The sequence below is a fragment of the Pelodiscus sinensis genome, chromosome 3 (genome assembly GCF_052426305.1).
Source record: "Pelodiscus sinensis isolate ZL-2025 chromosome 3, ASM5242630v1, whole genome shotgun sequence".
Lineage (NCBI taxonomy): Eukaryota > Metazoa > Chordata > Testudines > Trionychidae > Pelodiscus > Pelodiscus sinensis.
In genome coordinates this window covers 66,314,787-66,334,569 of record NC_143054.1, presented here as the reverse complement: position 1 = coordinate 66,334,569, position 19,783 = coordinate 66,314,787, and the positions used below count along the sequence as shown (strand labels likewise).

At 43.2% G+C, this 19,783-nt stretch overlaps 1 protein-coding gene across 5 annotated transcripts in view; it reads right to left on the bottom strand.

Moving 5' to 3' along the window:
• The window catches only part of ANKRD6 (ankyrin repeat domain 6), a 147,976-nt gene that overhangs the window by 7,958 nt on the left and 120,235 nt on the right, over window positions 1-19,783 (bottom strand). For 2 of the 5 annotated variants that reach the window (XM_075923879.2, XM_006133293.4), the window contains exons 5-15: window positions 19,371-19,469; window positions 13,817-13,915; window positions 11,543-11,641; window positions 8,776-8,874; window positions 8,495-8,572; window positions 7,435-7,539; window positions 6,938-7,075; window positions 5,788-5,967; window positions 3,094-3,246; window positions 2,128-2,241; window positions 219-546 (exon numbers count right to left, since the gene is read on the bottom strand). In XM_075923879.2, the coding sequence (XP_075779994.2) occupies window positions 219-546; window positions 2,128-2,241; window positions 3,094-3,246; window positions 5,788-5,967; window positions 6,938-7,075; window positions 7,435-7,539; window positions 8,495-8,572; window positions 8,776-8,874; window positions 11,543-11,641; window positions 13,817-13,915; window positions 19,371-19,469 (1,492 nt within the window). The remainder of the gene's footprint in view (window positions 1-218; window positions 547-2,127; window positions 2,242-3,093; window positions 3,247-5,787; window positions 5,968-6,937; window positions 7,076-7,434; window positions 7,540-8,494; window positions 8,573-8,775; window positions 8,875-11,542; window positions 11,642-13,816; window positions 13,916-19,370; window positions 19,470-19,783) is intronic. The other 3 variants (XM_075923884.2, XM_014578690.4, XM_006133296.4) reach the window with 2 other exon arrangements.

The following is a 19,783-nucleotide window of genomic DNA, read 5'->3' as shown; positions in this document are numbered from 1 at the left end:
AAATTTTTGCCAACAAAATCCTGAAACTTTAGTGGTGGCCTTGAAGGAAACAACATGTTTTAACCAAAAAACATGGAAGTGGGTGAAAAGAGGTATTAATGACTAGAAGGAAAGGATACCACTGCAGTTGAGTAATTGTGGCATTTTTATTCTGTGAAAGCTTCCCCTGTTAATTCGCATGTCTTTGAATACTATATACATGTCTAACAAGATTTTACCTGATGTAGTATCCTGTTGAACAGGACAGTAATGCTTTCCAAAGCTTTGTTCTGATGTCTGGACTCTACTTCTCCCGATGTCTCCTGAGAGACTGTTCTGAAGTGTGATATAAGAATGCTGCTGTGAGTCCTCTGACTGTAGTGGGCTCTGGTTAGTTCTACAGTCTTTGGCAGTATGGAGGTTCTCTGTATCCAGGGTCTCAGTGAGGGACTCACAAGTGGACAGAGTTGATTTTGGTCTTGAAGACCGAGAATCTCCAGAAAGCTTCAGCTCCAGATTCTGAATCTTTAACATGCACCAGGATTTCAATTCATCCACCAAGGAAATCTGCAAGAGAAATATATTTTAGATACAAGTTGCCAGATTTTAAGTTGTATGTGTCACTCCAGTTACAATCTTCAGAAGTCCATCTGTGATAGAGCTCATGGTAATGTGCCTGTGCCACAGTAAAGTGTTTATAAAAGCAGCCCTCACTGACAATTACTGTGCATCATAGTAAATGGTAATTTTCTGGTTTTAGTCATACAAGACAGTAGGAATGTGAATGGTTACAGTTAATCCATGGGGGCTGGAGCAGTCCCCCACCCACAGACAGAGGGCTGCATCAGCCCCACATGGCCCACTGCAGGCAGGGGCGCTCCAGCTTGGCTGGGCTGAAGCAAGCTTTCCCCCCTCCCCCCACTATTTAATCGGTTAACTGGTTAAACTTAACATTTTCCCAGTTGACTAATTATTTTTGATATTTTACTCTTCTTTTTGCCTCCAAAGTATTTTCTCTTGATGATCTGTGTCTCATCCCCAAACCACTTTAACAGGTTAAATTGCTATCATTCCTGTCGTCATAGACAGATCTTGGCCCCGCCCACATATAGGCTGAGGGAAGAAAAGTGGTGCTTCATGTGCTGCCTGTTCTTCAAACAGGCAGCTCTCATTGGCCAGAAATCGGCCAATGGGATTGTTCCGGGGGCGGAAGCAATGAATCAAGCACCACTACCCCTCTCCCCTGGGCTCACAGCTGAGAAAGAGTCACTTTTCTGAGCAGTATTGAGATGGGGGTGGGGAAGCATGGGTCAAGGCAGGAATCTGCCTGAGGCTCCCCGTTGCATCTGTGGGCTGGATCTGGCCCATGGAGGGTATTTTGCCCACGCCTGAGCTAGAGAATAAGAATATCTGTTCAATATTCTGTTAAAGAAATAAGTCTAAGAAAGACAGGTTTATTTGCAGCAATGCTAAATTTGGGGAAAGCATGGTATTGCGATACAGGGAAGGGCTGACTCTTCTGCCTTTCTCCATGAAAGTGTTTTTCAGAGGGAGAAGGTAGAGACAGATCAAGAAAGAGTGTGTTTGAGGAATAGAGGAGGGGGAATCTTCATACAGTGAAAAGATGATCACCTAAGAAGAAAAAAGATTTTTTTTGAGGTTGTAGAAAGAAGGCTTAAACTTCTTTATATATATATATATATATATATATATATATATATATATATATATATATATATATATATATATATATAAAAAAATAATCAGGTGTGGTCTATCTAAAGACATACTGGTGACAGGAGAACTAATAAAATGTCAACACCAGGATCAAGAGAGTAAAAGTTGAAAGGGATGTCAGTTAGTTACATTGTTCAAAATGCTGTGTTTTGTTAAAACTTCCAGAGATTATTTAAAGGAAAAGAAGTCTTTGTTAATGTTTCCATACTCCTAGCTATAAGCTGTGTGAGCTCACACCAGACTTCTCGATTTCTGGAAATACCCCTTTCCACCCTCACTAAAAAAACTAAGTTAACTTCAAATATTTCAGAGAGCCAAATAAGCATGCAGACATTTCAATGTTTACTAGAACCAGACTTTTGAATTAACCCAGCCCTGCTACTCATTCATGTTCAGTTGTTCCTCCCATACCTGCCGTTTTTCTCCCTCATTTTTTTCAAGCTCAGCATGCTGTTGAAGACGATGAAGGCACTCTGTTCTCTCTGCAGACAGTCTCTCAGCCATTAACTTATCTAAAACACGGAGCTGCGGTAAAACACAGAAGCTCAGTTCAAATGACGTTAAAAACAATCCCTGTATGTCAGATCAATTATCATGAATCTTTTGAGTCTCACCCTTTATTTCTAGGAACAGTGTCAAATAGTATTAAACCTTGGTTATATGAAAGGGGATGGGAAAGCAGTACATACAAATCTGTATAATTAAAAACTATGTTTTAACTAAAATTTAAACATTTTCTTTATTGGAGTCCAACAGCTGCAGCACTATCCTTAGTAGGGATGTAAGCGATTAGTCGACTATCTGATTAGCAAAAGCTTATTGGATAGTTGACTATCCCTCAACTAGTCGCTTCCCCTATCTATCAGAGGCAGCAAAGGGGGAGCAGGAGCCAGTGGTGGGGGGAGCCAGCTTAAAAGCCAGTTATCCCCAGCACTGTCTCCGCAGGGAAGACAGGGACTTAATACAGTAAAAGGTAAAGCCGCAGTGGGGTTAGCTCTTGGGCGGGAAACTAACCCCATTGCAGCTCCCTTGCTTATCAACTAATCGATGGAAAATCCATAGATTAGTTGATTAAACTAAATTTAACATCTGTAGTCCTTAGTCTATCAGACCTAAAAAATGAACGTAACCAGTTCAGATTCACTGTGCAAACTGAGCAGTTTATTGCAGCTATTCTTCTGAGGACTCTGGCTTGTAACAGAGCTCTTTGTGGAACATCATAGTTTAAAGGTAATAGGTGTGAATTTCACTGTATATGTATTTTCACAATCTATGTAAAGTTCATTTTCATAGTGTGTGTGTGTAATTATGAAAATATTTACTGAGCCTTAATCATGGCACTAATATTAACAGCATATCTCTGGAGCATTTTCTTACTTGATGTTGAGTTTTGTTTTCCATCTGGCCCAGCTTGATATTCATCTTATCCTGCACTGTCCCAAACTCAGCTTTTATCTCCTCCACCGTTGCCTCTAGCTGATTCTCCAGTTTATTAATCAGTGGCTCACAACGACATCCATTTATTGGGGCCTGAGAGCATAAGGAATAGCAAAATAGCTTGATTTACCCTTCTGTCTTATTAACATGTATCCAGTCTGCAAATTTTCACTACTACTTCTCTAATTGAACTTCCTGTCCCCTAGCTAATTTGCTTTGGTACTGCATTACTGTGCTGATAACCTCTCATGGCGTGCATGAGGAAGGAAACAGACATATGAAGAATATTTTGTTTGGGAGTGATTTTAGGCTGTGGTTCTCCAATGTGATCTGTATGGAGCACTGTTAATTTCCCTGAGACTCCAGATGGACAACAAGGATCCTCTCCCTCCCAGCTTCTGAGGGGAAGGACATAGCAGGGATGCCTGCAGGCTATGCACTTCCCCTCACTCCCTGATAGGCAGGGGAAGAAAAGCAGTAGTGACATGGTATGTGCAGCTGCAGCCCTCCTTATACTCACCCTTACACACACCCAAGGCCCCTGCTCTCACCTCCACACCCCTCACATTTTCCTGCTCCGAGCTCCCCACACTCCCAGTCCCCTGCCCTGACCCCCTCCTCACACATCCCCAACCCTGAATCCTGTACCCCCCACACCATCAGCTCCCTGTCCTGAGCTCCTCACCCACAAGCTCCTTTTCTTATTTCTGCTACCCCCCGCCCATAACTCCATCTCCTGTCCTGAGCCCCCCACACTTAAGTTTCTTAGAGGATCGAAGTCCTCCCATTCCCTTGCCCTAAGCCCCCATCTGGGGGGATGCAACAACCATACCTACAAGAAACTTAATCTACTTTCACCTTTGAGTTTCAGTTTCTGTTAAATTCCATTCCTACCTTCTGATATATCTGATTTCTCAAGCACAGCCAGGGAGGATAAAAGTTTATGTTCTGATATTTCAGAGATGGGAGGCACTGCTTTCTTGAATGTGTCTTGGTACAGTATGCAGATGTGCATGTGAACATGTATCTGAGTACACAGTTAACCCTAACACTTACACACACAGTCCCTAGCCGCTGTATTGAGGTGGGGGGGAAGGAGGGAAGTGAGCCAGTGAACATGGGGATCCACCTCCTTCCTACTCCCCCACCAAGCCGTTTCCCCCAGTGCTGTTGCCTGTGTATCAGGCGGGAGCCACCTTAAAAGCCTCTGTGAAACGCAGCAGCGTGGGGGGGCCGGATCTGGCAGGGAACTGGTAGTGGTTAGATGCAATACACTCATCAGATCATAGTCTCTTCCTTTACATTCAAAAGGTTCTTCATCTCAATAGGGGAGCCATTTGATAATGGTATTGCATGTTTTTGTGCTGTTCTAAAAAAGACTTTAGGTGAATATCTGCAGATTCACATTTAGGAGAACTATATTAATTCAAACAAATGGGTGGAATATCCATTGCATATCATGAGGTTAGCAAATTACAATGTCTAAAGTGAAGTAAATTATGTGCGAGTATACAAAATTGGCATCCACATTTGCAAAATTGATCCATGGATAGCCTCAGATTTGCAGGGTTCTAAATAATAAATGTGGATTTGCATCCATATCCTCAAAAAAGATCTGCAGATATCAATGTCTGAGGATGTGGATTTCCACAGATACAATGCGTATCATGTGTATATCTGTGGATTTGCAGGGCTCTATTTATGTGATTTGCTGTTCCTGGTTCACTAACTTGCCTGCTCTATTTCATATGGGAGGGCATCACCACCACCATTTCATTTAAGATAGTTGCAGGGAGCAATGAAATCTCCTTTATGGAACCGAGTATCTGAAACAATAGCTTCTATCTAAAACAGAAGCATGTAGTAGGCTGTTCAGGAGTTAGAACTGGATGGTCCAGGGGCTTTGTTGCATATTGTTTTAATAGACTTGTGTATGACAAGAAAAGTGGGAGAAACACCACAGAAAGAGAGAGAGAAGCAAACAGCAGGCCTGTTTAATGCTTCCTCTGATCAGGGAGAAAGGACTTGTTCCTTATTTGTAAGTAAGCAGGACTGCATCAAAGAAATACCTGACTCATCAGATTCTTCTTGGACCTTGAATTTTAGCTAATCTCACAGGTCAAAGATTATCAATAGTATGTTAAACCTATGCCTCTAGTAATTCTAGAACGCCAATAAATCGAATTTAGTAAAGACAAGAAACTGAAACAAAAGGATACTACACATATTCAGCTTTTCTGTTTAGACTGTAAACTCTTCAGTGCAGGGATTGTGCCTTTGCATTCATACAACTCCTAGCTTTTCTTACTGCAAATAGGTAATAATATTCCAAAGCGGAAACTAACAGAATGCTAGCATAATTTTTAATCATTGTTTGCACCTTATCTGCAAATAGGAAATACTTCATGAATCAAAAGCTCTTAAACAGAGACCACTTGGTATGCATAAAACCAACTTATTGTGTGCCATGTTTCATTCTAAAATTCAAATTAATCCCATATCACAAACTGAAGAATTAATTACATAATATCCTTGAAAACAGGGAAGGGTCATCTTTGTTTCATTTCCTAACTGCTCAAATCCCACTAGGCATTTGTTGTACTCCCTGATTTTTGACAGTGACAGTTTGTTTACCTGCATTACTTTTCCATCCTTTCCACGATACAATGTGTAAAGCTGGTAGGCTCTGAACTCATGTGGGGGTGGTGGAGATGAGCAACGATGTTTACTTCTACGATGCTTAGGCAAGCTTTGCTGGGGACCAGAGACTGTTTGCTGGTCAGCTGGTGAAGCAGGGTCCGAGAGTGCTGAAATCTGAACATAAAAACAGCCATACTGAGTCAGATCAAAGGTCCATCTAGCCCAGTATCCTGGCCTTCACAACATCCTCTGGCAAGGAGTTCCACAGGTTAACTTTGCATTGTATGAAGAAGTACTTCCTTTTGTTTGTTTTAACCTACTATTAACCTGCTACTTACAATTTTCATTTATTGACCCCTTGTTTTTATGTTATGGGAATAATATAATTTTTCCTTATTCACTTTCTCCACACCAGTCATGATTTTATAAACCTCTATGATATCGCCCCTTAGTCTTCTCTTTTCTAAGATGAAAAGTCCCTGTCTTTTTAATCTCTCTTCCTATGGCAACCATTCCAAAACCCTAATAATTTTTTCTGCCCTCTTCTGAACTTTTTTCAGTGCTAACACACCTTTTTTGAGATGAGGTGACATCTGTATGCAGTATTCAATATGTGGGCATACCATGGATTTATAACAGAGGCAATAAGATATGCTCTGTTCTATTCTCTATCCATTTCTAAATTAATTTCTAACATTGTTTCCTTTTTTGAGTGCTGCGTGGATGTTTTCAGAGAATTATCCATGATGACTCCACAATCTTTCTCTTGACTGGTAATACTTAATTTAGTCCCCATCATTTTGTATGTATAGTTAGGATTATGTTTTCCAATATGCACTACTTTGCACTTATCAATTTACTGTTTTGTGAGATCCTTTTGAAGCTCTATACAGTCTGCTTTGGTCTTAACTATCTTGAGGAGTTCGGTATTGTTTGCAAATTTTGTACACATCATTCCCCAATTTACTAAATAAATAAATGCTGCTTGGAATTTTAGAAACTAGCTGACTCTCCTCTCTCCTACTTAGACCAAGAGACACCGGGAGGGCTGGGGAGATGGTGTACTTAACCCTTCACTAGGAAATGGGACCGCTGCATAATTCAACAGGCGTCCCTCTCTCTGTTATTTTAAATGTATTGGTACCTTTTCTCTTGGCTTTCTCTTTTTGTTGTTCTTTCCTTTGGGCTCTGGTGAAGCTGAGTGGGGATCATCTTTCAGCTCTCCTTTCCTCTGAGGCACCTGGTCACTGCTGTGAGTATCCTCAGCAGCTGAGACACTGCCCTGTTTACAACAGATAGGAAGTTGTAAGTGTTTGTTTTTGCTCCATCCCTAATTTTAAGTTGTCATGCACTTATGAGAATCACCACCATCGGGTCTCCAACACAATGCAAGATATGCTGTGTTAGGATTGATAAGATACCCCACTCTGAGCATCCCTGAAAAGTATAAAACTAGTAACTCCTATAGGATTGGTTGAAATAAGCGACTTGTTTATCTCCTGGTGCCTGCTGCAGAGCTACTCAAAAGGTGAGATTTCTTATGTAGATGCAAGTGAATTTAGTGCTGGAAGATTTTTTTGTAATAGCTAGGTCAGACTTCCCTGCTTTGTAACGCATTAACTTGGTAATAATTGTCTATACCTTACTCTGTACCACCTCGTCTCTTGGCACAGACTGAGCTCGTCTTTCCTCTTTGAGTTTCTCTCTCTTCTTTCTAAGGCTTCTTCCACGGTTAAAACGCAAAACCTGAAACAAAGTAACATTAACATCATCACTTTTTCCACTGATGTGTTACAGGAATTGGGCAACAATACAGGCTTATTTATTTGCTATCCCACAGACCTTTTTTGGAAGGACAGTCTTCTAGTTTGCCCTGTATTAGGGATGTCAACGTGTAGCTGAGTACACAATTAACCAATAAGCCTGCGCTTATCGGTTAATCTTATCAACTCTGTATCAGAGGCAGCAATGGAGGGAGAGCAGGAGTTGGCTCCCCACAAGCACCAGATTTGTGAAGCTGCCTGTCCTTCCCCCATCTTAGCACTGCTGCCTAGCAGAGGCAGCAGTGTGGAAGGTATGGGGGGCAGGTGGGAACCAGTATACGCAGGAAGCTGGCTTTCAAGGTAGCTCCCCCGCATATCGGCTCACATGAGCTGCTTCCTCCCGCCCCCCCCACTATGCTGCTGCCTCTCTATCAGAAGCAGCAGCGGACGGAGAGGCTGCAGCGGAGCAGCCTCTGTCTGCAAAGAGCTCGACCCCTCCCACGGACAGAGCCTGAGACATGGGATGCCGGCACAGCCTCTGTCTGCAGGTTGCTCAGGACCTCTATGAACAGGGGCTGCTGCCACCCTGCACTGGTTTTAAAACCAGCTCCCCTCGCAGACCAGCTCCCATCTACCCCCTATGCTATAGAGGCTGCTGCATGGGGTAGCAGGGCCTTGGGAGTGGGGCCAGGAGTACACTGGCTGCTGGCCCCACCCCCGGTGGCTATCAAATAGTCATGTAATCAATAATATTTTGTGTGGTTATACAACTGTTCAGTTAATTGCTATCTAACACCCCTATACTGCATATCTATGCACATGTGGGTATGTAAGGAGATTGCCCAAAATCCAACTGCAGCTGTATCAGAGTTCCAGGACCTCTCCCAGACTATGGGATGCTGCGGGATTTGATACTAATAAAGACATTTGTAATGTACCTGTGGTGCCTTAGCAAGGAGAAGAGCAACCTCAGGATTATTGTGCTGTCTAGCAACCTCTAGAGGAGTCTGACCTGCCTGAAAAGAAAAAGAATAAATTATTTCCTTCAACTAGCATCAAAAAAGAAATGGCTGAAATACCCTAAAGTCGAAAAGTTGTGTAAAAAAAAAAAATCAAGCTTTTTAATTTACTTAATAGCTAACGTCTACGTATTTTCAGCCAGCAAAATGGTTTAAAAAAAATTAAGGTAAAGAACTGAAGTAATTCCACATGTACTTACATTGTTGACAATTGTCCCATCAGCTCCTGCTTCCAGTAAGAGTTTGACCACCTTTTTATGATTTAATGCAGCAGCAACATGAAGTGCAGTATCTCCAGCCTGAAATTTACAAAGTACACAACATACTAGCAGACATCTTTGATTTGTATGTACTTCATTTCCTGTTTTCTTATACCCCTTTATGATTGTAGGTCCAAATGTAATTACATGACAACAGAACTTTAATAAGAGCTGAACAACAGAAAGGTAGACTTCAAGATCTGGGCTAAATCACATGCTTTTGAGGAAGGCAAGTAGGGTTGGGATTAGCCGGGTTTCTGTTCAATTAACTGATCCATGTGAATATGCTCACAGAGGAAAATGATGCTGGAAACCCAAAAGCACTTGACCCAAATCTGTCCTCAAATGCAGCATTGCTGAAGGCACAACTGGGGCTTACAGTGTATCCTTATCTCCCAGGCTTTACAAATCACTGAATCTACTTGCCCGTGGCGAGTAGATTTCAGCCGGTTGCCCCGTTCACCAGCGGCGCGCGCATGCACAATGTGGGGCTGGTGAGTAGGTTTCGCCACCATTTGTCAAGCCCTGCTTATCTCTATTCCAGTTTCATGAGTTTAATTATCTGGATTTTGATGACCAGGTGGTTATGAACATACAAGCTGTTTCTTGTACTTGAAAAGTTGAAAAATAATCTTTGATGAACTGCAACAAGATGGTTTGATTTTTACATGATATATGGATGTACCTTAAGACAGCTGTTGGAACATAACTATTTAAGTCGCTACACAATATATAAACGGCATTTAACTTCTAGATATATATTGCAAGTACAAATGAAAAACAACACTGACCACATGCAGCCACAGATAACACATGCTTGCCATCAACAATTTAGGAGATTTGGAAATGCTGAAGTGTACAGGCAGAATGGGTCTGCACAATGCTAATCCCAGTCAATATTATCACTCAGTAGCTCACAAGCAACTAAATTCATTTCCCAAAACAAAATTGCATATTTATGCATGAAATTACATAGCCAAATTAATTTGGCTGACTGCATTTGATTTGCTGTAACATTTTCCATTTGAAAAACAACATTGTACATACAAATCAGTAAACCTAAGTATGATCCTGCGCCATGCTGTGTATGGAAAGTGTCTCAGTAACATTAGATAGTTTGGTACTATATAATTTTTCTTTAGTACATTTGTAAATGGACTAATTCATTCCACTGTACCTCTCACCCAGTATTCCCTCTAGTTTTTTATTTCTATGTGCAAAATGAATTTTGTTATGAGAATCAATATGGAGATGATGTGTGACATGTCACCTTCATATTGGTGCCCAAATCAAAATGCATTCTGCACATAGATGATCTGTGGTAGGGGTGGAGCTGAGGGGTTTGGCGTGTGGGAGAGGGTTCAGGTTGGGAGGGGATTAAGGCTCTGTCTAAGGGGTGCAGACTCTGGGGTAGGGGTGAGGTATATGAGGTACAATATGGAGCTCCACGCTGAGACCAAGGTGTCTGGAGTGTGGAAAAGAACTTAATAAAGGACATTAGAGTGGGACTACAGGGTCTGGGTAGCTGTTAGGGTGCAGGAAGGGCCTCGGGCTTGGGGTACTCACCTGGGGAAGGTCCTGTTTGGGGGGGGGTAGGTGGTGTAACATGGCCCAGGCTACCCTGTGCTCACCTTCAGGTACCACCTCTCCCCACAGGTCCCATTGGGAAGGACAGCACAGGGAAAGAGCTTCTTGGCACTCGCAGCAATGCGGCTCCAACCTGGGAGGGGGGAAGGAATGACAGCTGCTTCCCCACACCAGGAAGGACTGGTCTAGAACACGGGGGTTTTAAGAGCTGTAGCCCAGGATCCCGGCCTGCAACCCCTAGAGCTCCTTTCTTAGTCTCGCCCTCCTGCTGGGACCTAAGAAGCACATCTCTCCCTCAGCTGCAGCAGCTCCTACTGGGAAGTAACTGTAGACTGCCTTGTGTGGGGTGGACACCCCATCATAAGCACCAGAGAGCTGCTGCAGCCAGAGTAGAGGTACTCTCTTCTGGCCTCCAGCAGGGTGCTAACACAGCTGAGGGAGAGGTGCATTCCTATGGTGCCAGCAGCTCTGTGCACAGCAACCATAATAAGCCCCTGAGCAGGCCTCATTTTGCAGTTGTTCAGCTAAGATGTTCAGCAGGGGCAGCATTCAATTATTTCCCTTATCAAATTAACCTGGACGTTTAATCCTCATTTAGCTTAATTATTCTGTTGTACTTAAAACAAGTTTTGCTTCCGTTTTCCACATTTTTGCTATCCACTAAAGCAAAAACGACTGGACAAATAGAGAAAATACTACAAAATGTTAATTAAAAACAACATTTATGTTGCTTTGTAAATCACCTTACAAACATTAATGAGTTCTGCCTCACCACAACTTCTGTAAGGCAGATGATAATATTCCTTTTTTACTCCTACAGACTTCTGCTCTAACCATTAATTCACACCTCTTTCCCCATTTAAAAAAAAAATACATATATTTCTATGCAGCATAATAAACAGAAAATGTTATAAATTAGAAATGTAAATGTGGCAATATGTTCTGAAATGATAATAAACCACAGGCACACCATTTCTTTAAGGCTATATTTAGAAGTCCTGGCATCTTTAGGTTACAGAGAAATGCATATTAAAATGGAGCATATATGGTAAATGATCCCTCATTCCAATTGTTAGCCTTATAAAAAGGTGCATGCCTGCAGTGAAGTTCATGCACTGACCTGGTTCTTTTCATGGACAGAACAGAAAGCACTGAGGAGTACCCTAATGATGGGCAAGTGATTATAACGAGCAGCAACGTGCAAACAGGTATCTCCTGCCTGCAAACAGAAACAAAGCTCTAAGCATGTTGTCATAATAGAAAAGCTAATGCTTGTCAGGGTGTTTGGGTATGAAAGAAGCTATTAAACACTAAACTGGAGATGTAGTGAATGACATGGAAGCATCTTTACTGAATTATTTCTCTGGGGGTCAAATGACTTAGTTGCTTTCTACTTATTTTTTGCTCTGAAAGCTAATGAAACAAAATGACTGCTTCTGTTGTTGTATAGTGAGTGTTTATTCTCCAGAGACGTGCAGAAGATGTAGGTCAAGGAAGCTATGGACTAGATCTTCAGCTAGTATAAACTGTCATAATTCCATTGAAGATCCATTAAGGATCTGGCCCTATGTTTCCTATATGTAGACAGCATTGTTAACGACTTCTTTGCATATGTGCAATGTGCTTCAGGTGGCACAGAATTTTTTTATCACCGAAGTTGGTCTGCTCACTGGATTACTAGCTTCTCTGGCTCAGGCTGGGTACTGACAGGGAGTGCAACATAAACACTGTTCCATTCCCCCCAACACTGTTAACAAGGAAAGGAAAGGAAAGGAAAGGAAGAGACTAACTGCCCTTGAGCACATCTCAAGCACTATGCCATTATCAACCTGAGACAAATTTGAGGGGGGGGCACAATTTGCTTCACACAAATTGCTTAAATTACTTCATAGAGGAAGTAGGTGGGATGGTGGAGGAGAAGTTATGCCTGGTAAGAGGGATCAGGAAGTAGCATATCCCAGAGACTTTTTTAACAAGCCAGTTCCAGTACAGTACCTGCTGATTGGTGCACAATGAATAATCACGGCTGGAGAGATTTAGCAATCTCCAGAGAGGGGGTATGGATTCCAAATGAGGCAAGAAAATTCCTTTTTCTATTTCAACATTGTCTTCTTATAGTATGTATACATTAGAGGAGCTGGTCTGTATTTATAAATCATGTCTATTCTACTGAAATCAAAACCAATACTGTATAGCAACATAACGAGAATGGGACAAGTATGACCTACAGAAAGGTCACCGATATACACACAGTTCACAAAGTCCTTGGACATGGGCTGGAAATTCTATAGTGAATGCAAAACACAAGGCCTCAAGCATTTAGATTACAGATTGACCCTCCCTGGCCCAGCACTCTGGGAACCTTACTGGTCTTAGATGAGCATTTTTGCCAGACTAGGGGAGGTCATTTCTGGACCCCTGCCACCAACCCTCCAGCCCAGCCCTCTGGCTTCCCGGATAGCTCCCCACCTCCTGTTGGCCCTGCTGACCTCAGTGGGCAGCCATTGCTGCCATGGCTCCGGGTAGCCACGCATGCCTCACTGGGGCTCTGAGACCCTCTGGGCAGCTGCAACATGCTACGTTGGAGCTCCAAGACCTGCTGTGCAGCTGTGTGCCGTGGCTCCCTGCCCCACCGAGCTACTATGGCTCCCAGCCCCAGCAGGCAGCCACTTACCGGGTCTCCCAACCCTGCCATCAGCTTGCTGCGGGCAGCCCGGCCAGCAGGGATCCTTACCACTGGCTCTCCACCAGGACTCTGTGGTCCTGCAACATGCTTGCTGGACCATGGATGTTGCCGGCCCAGAGAATCCTGGTTAAGAGACTTTCAAACTGTACTATGCTCTTTTGCTGGCTTTACAAAACTCATGTATGTCTGGCTTCATTTTTTAGATGCTGTGCCTATTTTATGCCAGACCCCACAAAAAAGGCAGGAAAGCCATTTGAAAACCACATGAAGTTCTTTGGATAGACCCACACACAATGCCTATGTGCCCCAAGAGAGGAATGTCTCTGAAAGTGGAAATATTAGAGGGTTCTGTAGGAGTCCAAAAAATTCTTCAAATACAGCACAAATACTTCTGTTACAGTATTCAGGTGGGGCCATCCTATATCTTCAAATGAGCAACCAAGGACAGCTTGCATTCAGGTGTATATAACAGCAGAAAACAATGCATGCATCTTTTAATTGTTTTTTCTCCCTTGGTCTTCAAAACTATTATAAGCAATACCTTTATAAGTCTTACTATATTTTTTAATACCCACTGTTTAGTCATTTTGTTGTTATTTTTCTCCTAGTCATAACAAACAGAAAGACAAAGTTTGGTATTTTGAAAGCAGTATTTGCACAAGCTGAAACAGAATAATCAATTTGAAAAATCTGTTTTTTTAAACTTACATTATTTTTTAGATCTGCCCGAGATCCTCCAAGTAACAAAACACGAGTACTTTGAGAGTGGCTATTTTGGCAGGCCAAGTGCAGAGGTGTGTTACCTGCCTTAGGAAAGAGACAGAAAAATACAAATGACATCTTTAGAAAATTAACAAAAGTCAAAAAACAAAGCAAGCAAATACGACCACCCCATCTCAATACACAATGTATGTCTCACTGCTGAATTTTAAACTTTTAAAACTATAAATGACTTCTGATCAGTCACTGATGAAAAGTGAACCTGTAACCTTGTTTCTGGTCGCATCACAAAACCTACCCAAGTATGTTGTTGGTTTTCTCAGCAAAAAACAAGCTATTGATCGAATGGGCCTGGAGACAGAGCTACCCTCTTTGCCACAGAGATGTTTCCTTTAGGACACAGCAGAGGCAGGTATTGAGAGTAGGAGAAGTTTGCACTATCACGGCCAGTGTTCAGGGAGCAAATGATAAACTTCCATTTCCAAAATAATTCAGCAACAGTTGCAAGCATCAAATTCAATGAATATTTTAAAAGCACGTAATTTAAGTAAATAAAACTCCCTATGACTAATTAATCTGCAGTACATAGCCCCTTTTTGTATCTGGTAATCATATTAGCTAGATGACACTGTTCTCCTAGAATTTTTCCTAGTTACTTCCTAGAACTTTTCCAAGCCAATGCACTTAATTTGTTGCAGTTTTTAAAATTTAACATTTTGAATTTAAAAAAACATGTAACTATGAAAATGTTTATATCATGACCTTGCCAGAGCATATACAGGCAGTCCCCGAGTTATGCAGATCCGACTTATGTCAGATCCGCACTTACGAACGGGGCTTTTCTCGCCCCGGAACTCGCGGGTGGCGGGACCACCCAGACGCGCAGTGGTCCCGCCACCGCGTCCTCCGGGGCGAGAAAAGCTGCTCCGGGTTTCCCTGGTCTGTTGGGGGTGTCCCCAGCAGACCAGGGACACCCCGAGCAAAGCTGCAGAGGCGGCGGGGTTCTGCGCCTCCAAGGCTTTGCTCCGGGTGTCCCTGATCTGCTCAGGGTGTCCCTGGTCTGCTGGGAGGGGTCCCCAGTAGACCAGGGACACCCCGAGCAAACCCCGGGTCCGGGTCTCCCTGGTCTGCTGGGGGGGGGGGCGCGCAGCTAGTGCCCTCCCCCCCCCAGCAGACTAGGCTTTTGTTGTGGACGCCTGGGGTGCTGCCGGGTTGGATCTGGGGGGACCTACCCGGCAGCGCCCCAGCTGTTCTGTCCCAGGCTCCAGATTCAGCCGCTGTTGAAACTGATCAGTGGCTGATTCCAGGAAGCTGGGGGCAGAGCAACTCTGCCTCGGGCTTCCTGTAGTCAGCCCCTGGTCAGTTTCAGCAGCGGCTGAATCTGGCGCTAGTTCCGAGCTACGTACAAATTCAACTTAAGAACAAACCTATAGTCCCTATCTTGTACGTAACCCAGGGACTGCCTGTACACACTGACTGCTGCTATGCTTTGTATTTTATCATGTTGATAGACCCATTGGGTTGAATCTTTAAGTGCATTAAGAAGTTGAGAAGCATGAAAAGAAGCCAGCTTTGATGAAGTGAAAATAAAATTGAATTATTCAGTAAAGTTAGGAAAATTCTTCATTGCCATTGAAAGCAGAAGCAAGGTGTGTGTATGTTTGAACACTGGCATGCTACCCTTTGGATTCTAGCTGTGTGTGTTTGCCTATCTACTGTATTCACACACTTTTTAAGAGAAGGCAGTATCAAAATGTCTTCGGGTATGTCTACATATCAAAGTTATATCAAAATAACAGCCCTTATTTCGAAATAACTTTCCTAGCGTCTACAAAGCCAAACTGCTATTTCGAAATAAATTCAAAATAGCGGAGCGCTTATTTTGAATTTGATAAACCTCATTCTACGAGGAACAACACCAGATTTGAAATAGCTATTTCGAAATAAGTGCTGTGTAGACACTTATTTCAAAATAGGGGGCCTCCAGCCCTGGTGGCCACTCCGGCCTCAACCAAGAACACTCCTCTCCCTCCCCTCCTCCCCAGAGCACTTAAAGGGCTAGACTCTGGCCACAGTGCCTGTGCCAGCTCCAAGCCTGCCAGCCCAGAGCCAGCAGTCACTGCCCCTGACCCAGTGGCCCCAAAACATGAGCCAGCAAGCCACTGGCAGCCACCGCTCCCCAGGAGCAGTCTGCCAGCTCCCGGGAACCTGCCAGGACCCGGAGAAGATGGGTGCTTTCCTGGTCCACAGTGGAGATCATGGACCTTATTCAGGTTTGGGGGGGATGCCCCCAACATCCATGATCTCTGCACTAGACGGAGGAATGCGGCCATCTAGGGCAGGATAGCTGCCAGCCTGGCCCCCAAAGGCCACATGCAAACCCAGGAGCAGATTTGCATGAAAATCAAGTTGGTCCAGCAAGACCCTGAGCCCTAAGCTTCCCCTCCCCCTTCTTTCCTGCTTCCAGCTCCCTCCTCCCAGGTTTCCCCCTCTTCTCTCCCACCGTCTCTTCTCCCCTCTCCTGCCTCCTTTCCCCAGTCTCACCAGAGTTTCATTCCCCCCTGCCATTTTGTTAAATAAAGAGAGTTTGTGTTCATGAAAATATATGTATTTTATTTGACATCAGGAAGAGGAGTTAGGGAGGGGTAAGTGGAAGGACGTGAGGGAGGAATGAGGCACAAGTCCCCAGTGGGGCAAACCAGGGAGGCTCTTAGTGCTCCTCAGGGTGGAAGCTCTCCCGCAGGGACTCCTGGATACTGACAATCCCCCAATGGACCTCCCAGGTGGCAGCCTGCAGAAAGTGCAGCCAGGCTCGCAGCAACGTATCCGAGAAAAGCACCAGAGTGCCCAGGGGCAGCTCTGACTCCATGCTGCACAGTGCTGTGGTGTCCCGAGTGAGGGCAACCAGAGCATGCAGAGACAAAATGCCTTGCTGTCCCTCGTCAAGGTAGACAAGCAAGCAAGGAAACCTGAGAACTGGCTGGCTGGGGGGGAGGGTCCCTTTAAGCACAGACCTCAGATACCTTGTGTGGCTGCTGCTCGAGGCTAAGTCCTGACCTGGTGCTCTGCTGAAACTGGTTCCGGCCAGCCTTAAATGTGATTCAGAGTCCATTCAGTGTGGACGCGCTATTTCGAAATAGCAAAATGCTATTTTGAAATGCATTTTGTGTGTAGACTCATTATTTCTAAATATCTTATTTCAAAGTAACTATTTTGAAATAATACTGTAGTGTAGACATACCCCTACAGTTTATGCAGCATTCATAGCTCCTTAGTGAAAATATTCTAATGTGCATTGCACCCATGTACACAGAGTAGCAATTCTTACACTGTTAACAGGACTATAACACACACGCATTCACACTCTCTCAGGCTACATCTACACTGCACCTCTCTTGCGCAAAAGCCTATGCAAATGAAGCATGGATTAGCATATTGTCATGTTTCATTTGCATAATTAGGGGCCATTTTTGCACAAAACCCCCCTCTTGCGCAAGAGCTGTTCTTCCCGAAAAAATGAGGAAGAATGGCTCTTACTCAAGAGGGGGGTTTTTGCACCAAAAGGAGCCGTCTACACAGCTCTTTTTTGTGCAAAAGTCTCGTGAGCAAAAAAGGCCCCTAATTAATTATGCAAACGAAGTGTAGAAATATGCTGATCTGCACTTCATTTGCATAGGCTTTTGCGCAAGAGAGGTGCAGTATAGACGTAGCCTCAGTTTTGGACATAGAAAAAAGTTCTATTTATTGCCCGATATTTGTAACTATGTGAGTTATCTAAAGAATGTCTAATATATATTAATATGAGCATCTGAAAACCCTAACCCGAACATAAAACGGATGTTATAAATCAAGTAAAACAGTATCAAAACAATTTTGTTTACATATTATAAAGTAACCACAAGTAGTCTGCATAGGGCAGGGCAGGGCAAGATGCGGTCCAGGGACCAGATCTGGTCCACCTAACACTTTGATCCGGCCTGCAGACTGCATCTGGCCACTTTCTATTCATATCCTGCTGCCCCTGCCACTGAATTTCCAGGCAGTGGCTCAGGCAGCAGGATCCTATTTAAATAGCTCATGGTGGTGGTGCTACCCTGGCAGAGGATGGAGCTGAGAGCCCTTTAAATAACAGCAATTTAAAGGGCTTGCGGCTCTGCCACTATCACAGTGCCTGACAGCCACCTGGGAGAGCTGTGGCTATTTAAAGGGCTCCCAGGCACAGTGCTACCTTGGCAGGGGCTGGAATCGCAAATCTTTTAAATAGCCACAGCAAGTCCAGGCAGCTGCCAGACAATGCAGTAGTGGCGGAATCAGGCACTGCGAGCTCCTTGTGTTTTTAATTCAAAGCCTTTGGTCTCAGAGAACTTTGGGGGGAGGCTAGTCTCCAACCCTGTCCCTTCCAGGAGTTGGAGCTGGCCAGTGACCATGTACAAAAATTCATTATGTTTCCCCTCCTCCCCACAAAAATTACTGCCCACCCCAGCATATGGGGACTGTTTCTATGTCAGCAGAGTATGTAGTTTTACTCATAGTTGCTTTTGTGCATACCTCTCCTTTCTTTTTCTTTTTTCTGTAAGTATTGTTTGTATAGTTTAGTTTTGAACTATTGGTTCATATAAACTTTTTTACTGAAATTGTACATACATTTTCTTTTAAAAAATGCTCCAAGATAAAATAGGGTTAGTAGCTCTAAATTCCTGTTGCTTGTAACACCATATAGTGATGTCCATACAATCTGACTGCTCAACTGGTTGAACATTCCAAGCCTTAATTTAGCATATACTGTACATCGCCCCTTGCTGTTTTTCAGATTATTCTATTAACCTTTGGACTACAGGGTGGGAGAAATGGTATTTCATTTTGAGCTTAAGGACACTGTTATGCCATAGTATATTGCACCAATTTAGAATGTAATTTTAAAGTCCTCACTTGGTGGCTCACCTATTTTTGCATTACAAAGTATCGTGTTTGCAATTCTGGTGGGTCATAAAACCCCTTGTTTTTATTGGCAGGGGAGGGGATTTGGTTCTCCTGAATTGCTCATAAGATATTATAATATAAAGAGTCACTTGAAGTTCCTCACAAATTTTTAATAAGACTCAATCCTAGTACATTAATGGATATACTGTCTTTCTTCTTTTGTGGTTTATGCATTCCTTTGACTAATTTCTGATAGCATTAAAATCCAGTTTATTTCCCTATTAGTTCAATTCATATTCATTTAATCATGCCCATCAGAATGAATCCACTCGATATAAATTAGGACACCATAGCGGACTATAACAATTCCAGTGTGCTTCAGCCATAATTAATATATCATTATTCAAAATATTACTGAGCTCCTCCTGTGTCAGCTGTCAAAATACACAATTTCCTAATGTTTGTGGTGGAATCAGCCAGGCCTAATTAATTCAAAGAGAATGAGAAACCCCACTAGGAACTGGACCACCACCTATTAAGAAATGCCATTACCAGAAAACACCACCAATGAGAAAAAGCTATTTTATATCTGAATTGAAAGCTCTTTCTACATGCATCTCACCTTGTTTCTGGCCAGAACATTAGCCCCTGCTTTAACAAGCAGTTTGGCGGACTGACTGAATCCATGCCAACATGCTTCATGAAGCGCTGTATTCCCATCCTAAAGAGCACACATACAAGAGCAGCAGTTTAGGGTCTTGTGTCCACACAGGAATGTTACATTCAGAATATAGGTGCTGTACCCTTGTTTGGGCATTACAAATCATGTTCCTGTTCTTGCTAGAACTAGGCTTGAACACCTTCCATGGGCATCTCCTACCTTCAGCCTTAACTCCCTCTATTTCACCAACCCCTGTATTCGTAACCAAGCATATTACACTGACATGTGTACAAAATGGGCTCCATTGCTTCTCACTGGTTAGAATTAGACACAGTACTCCAGCTGAGGCCTAACTAGTGCAGAGTAGAGTGGCA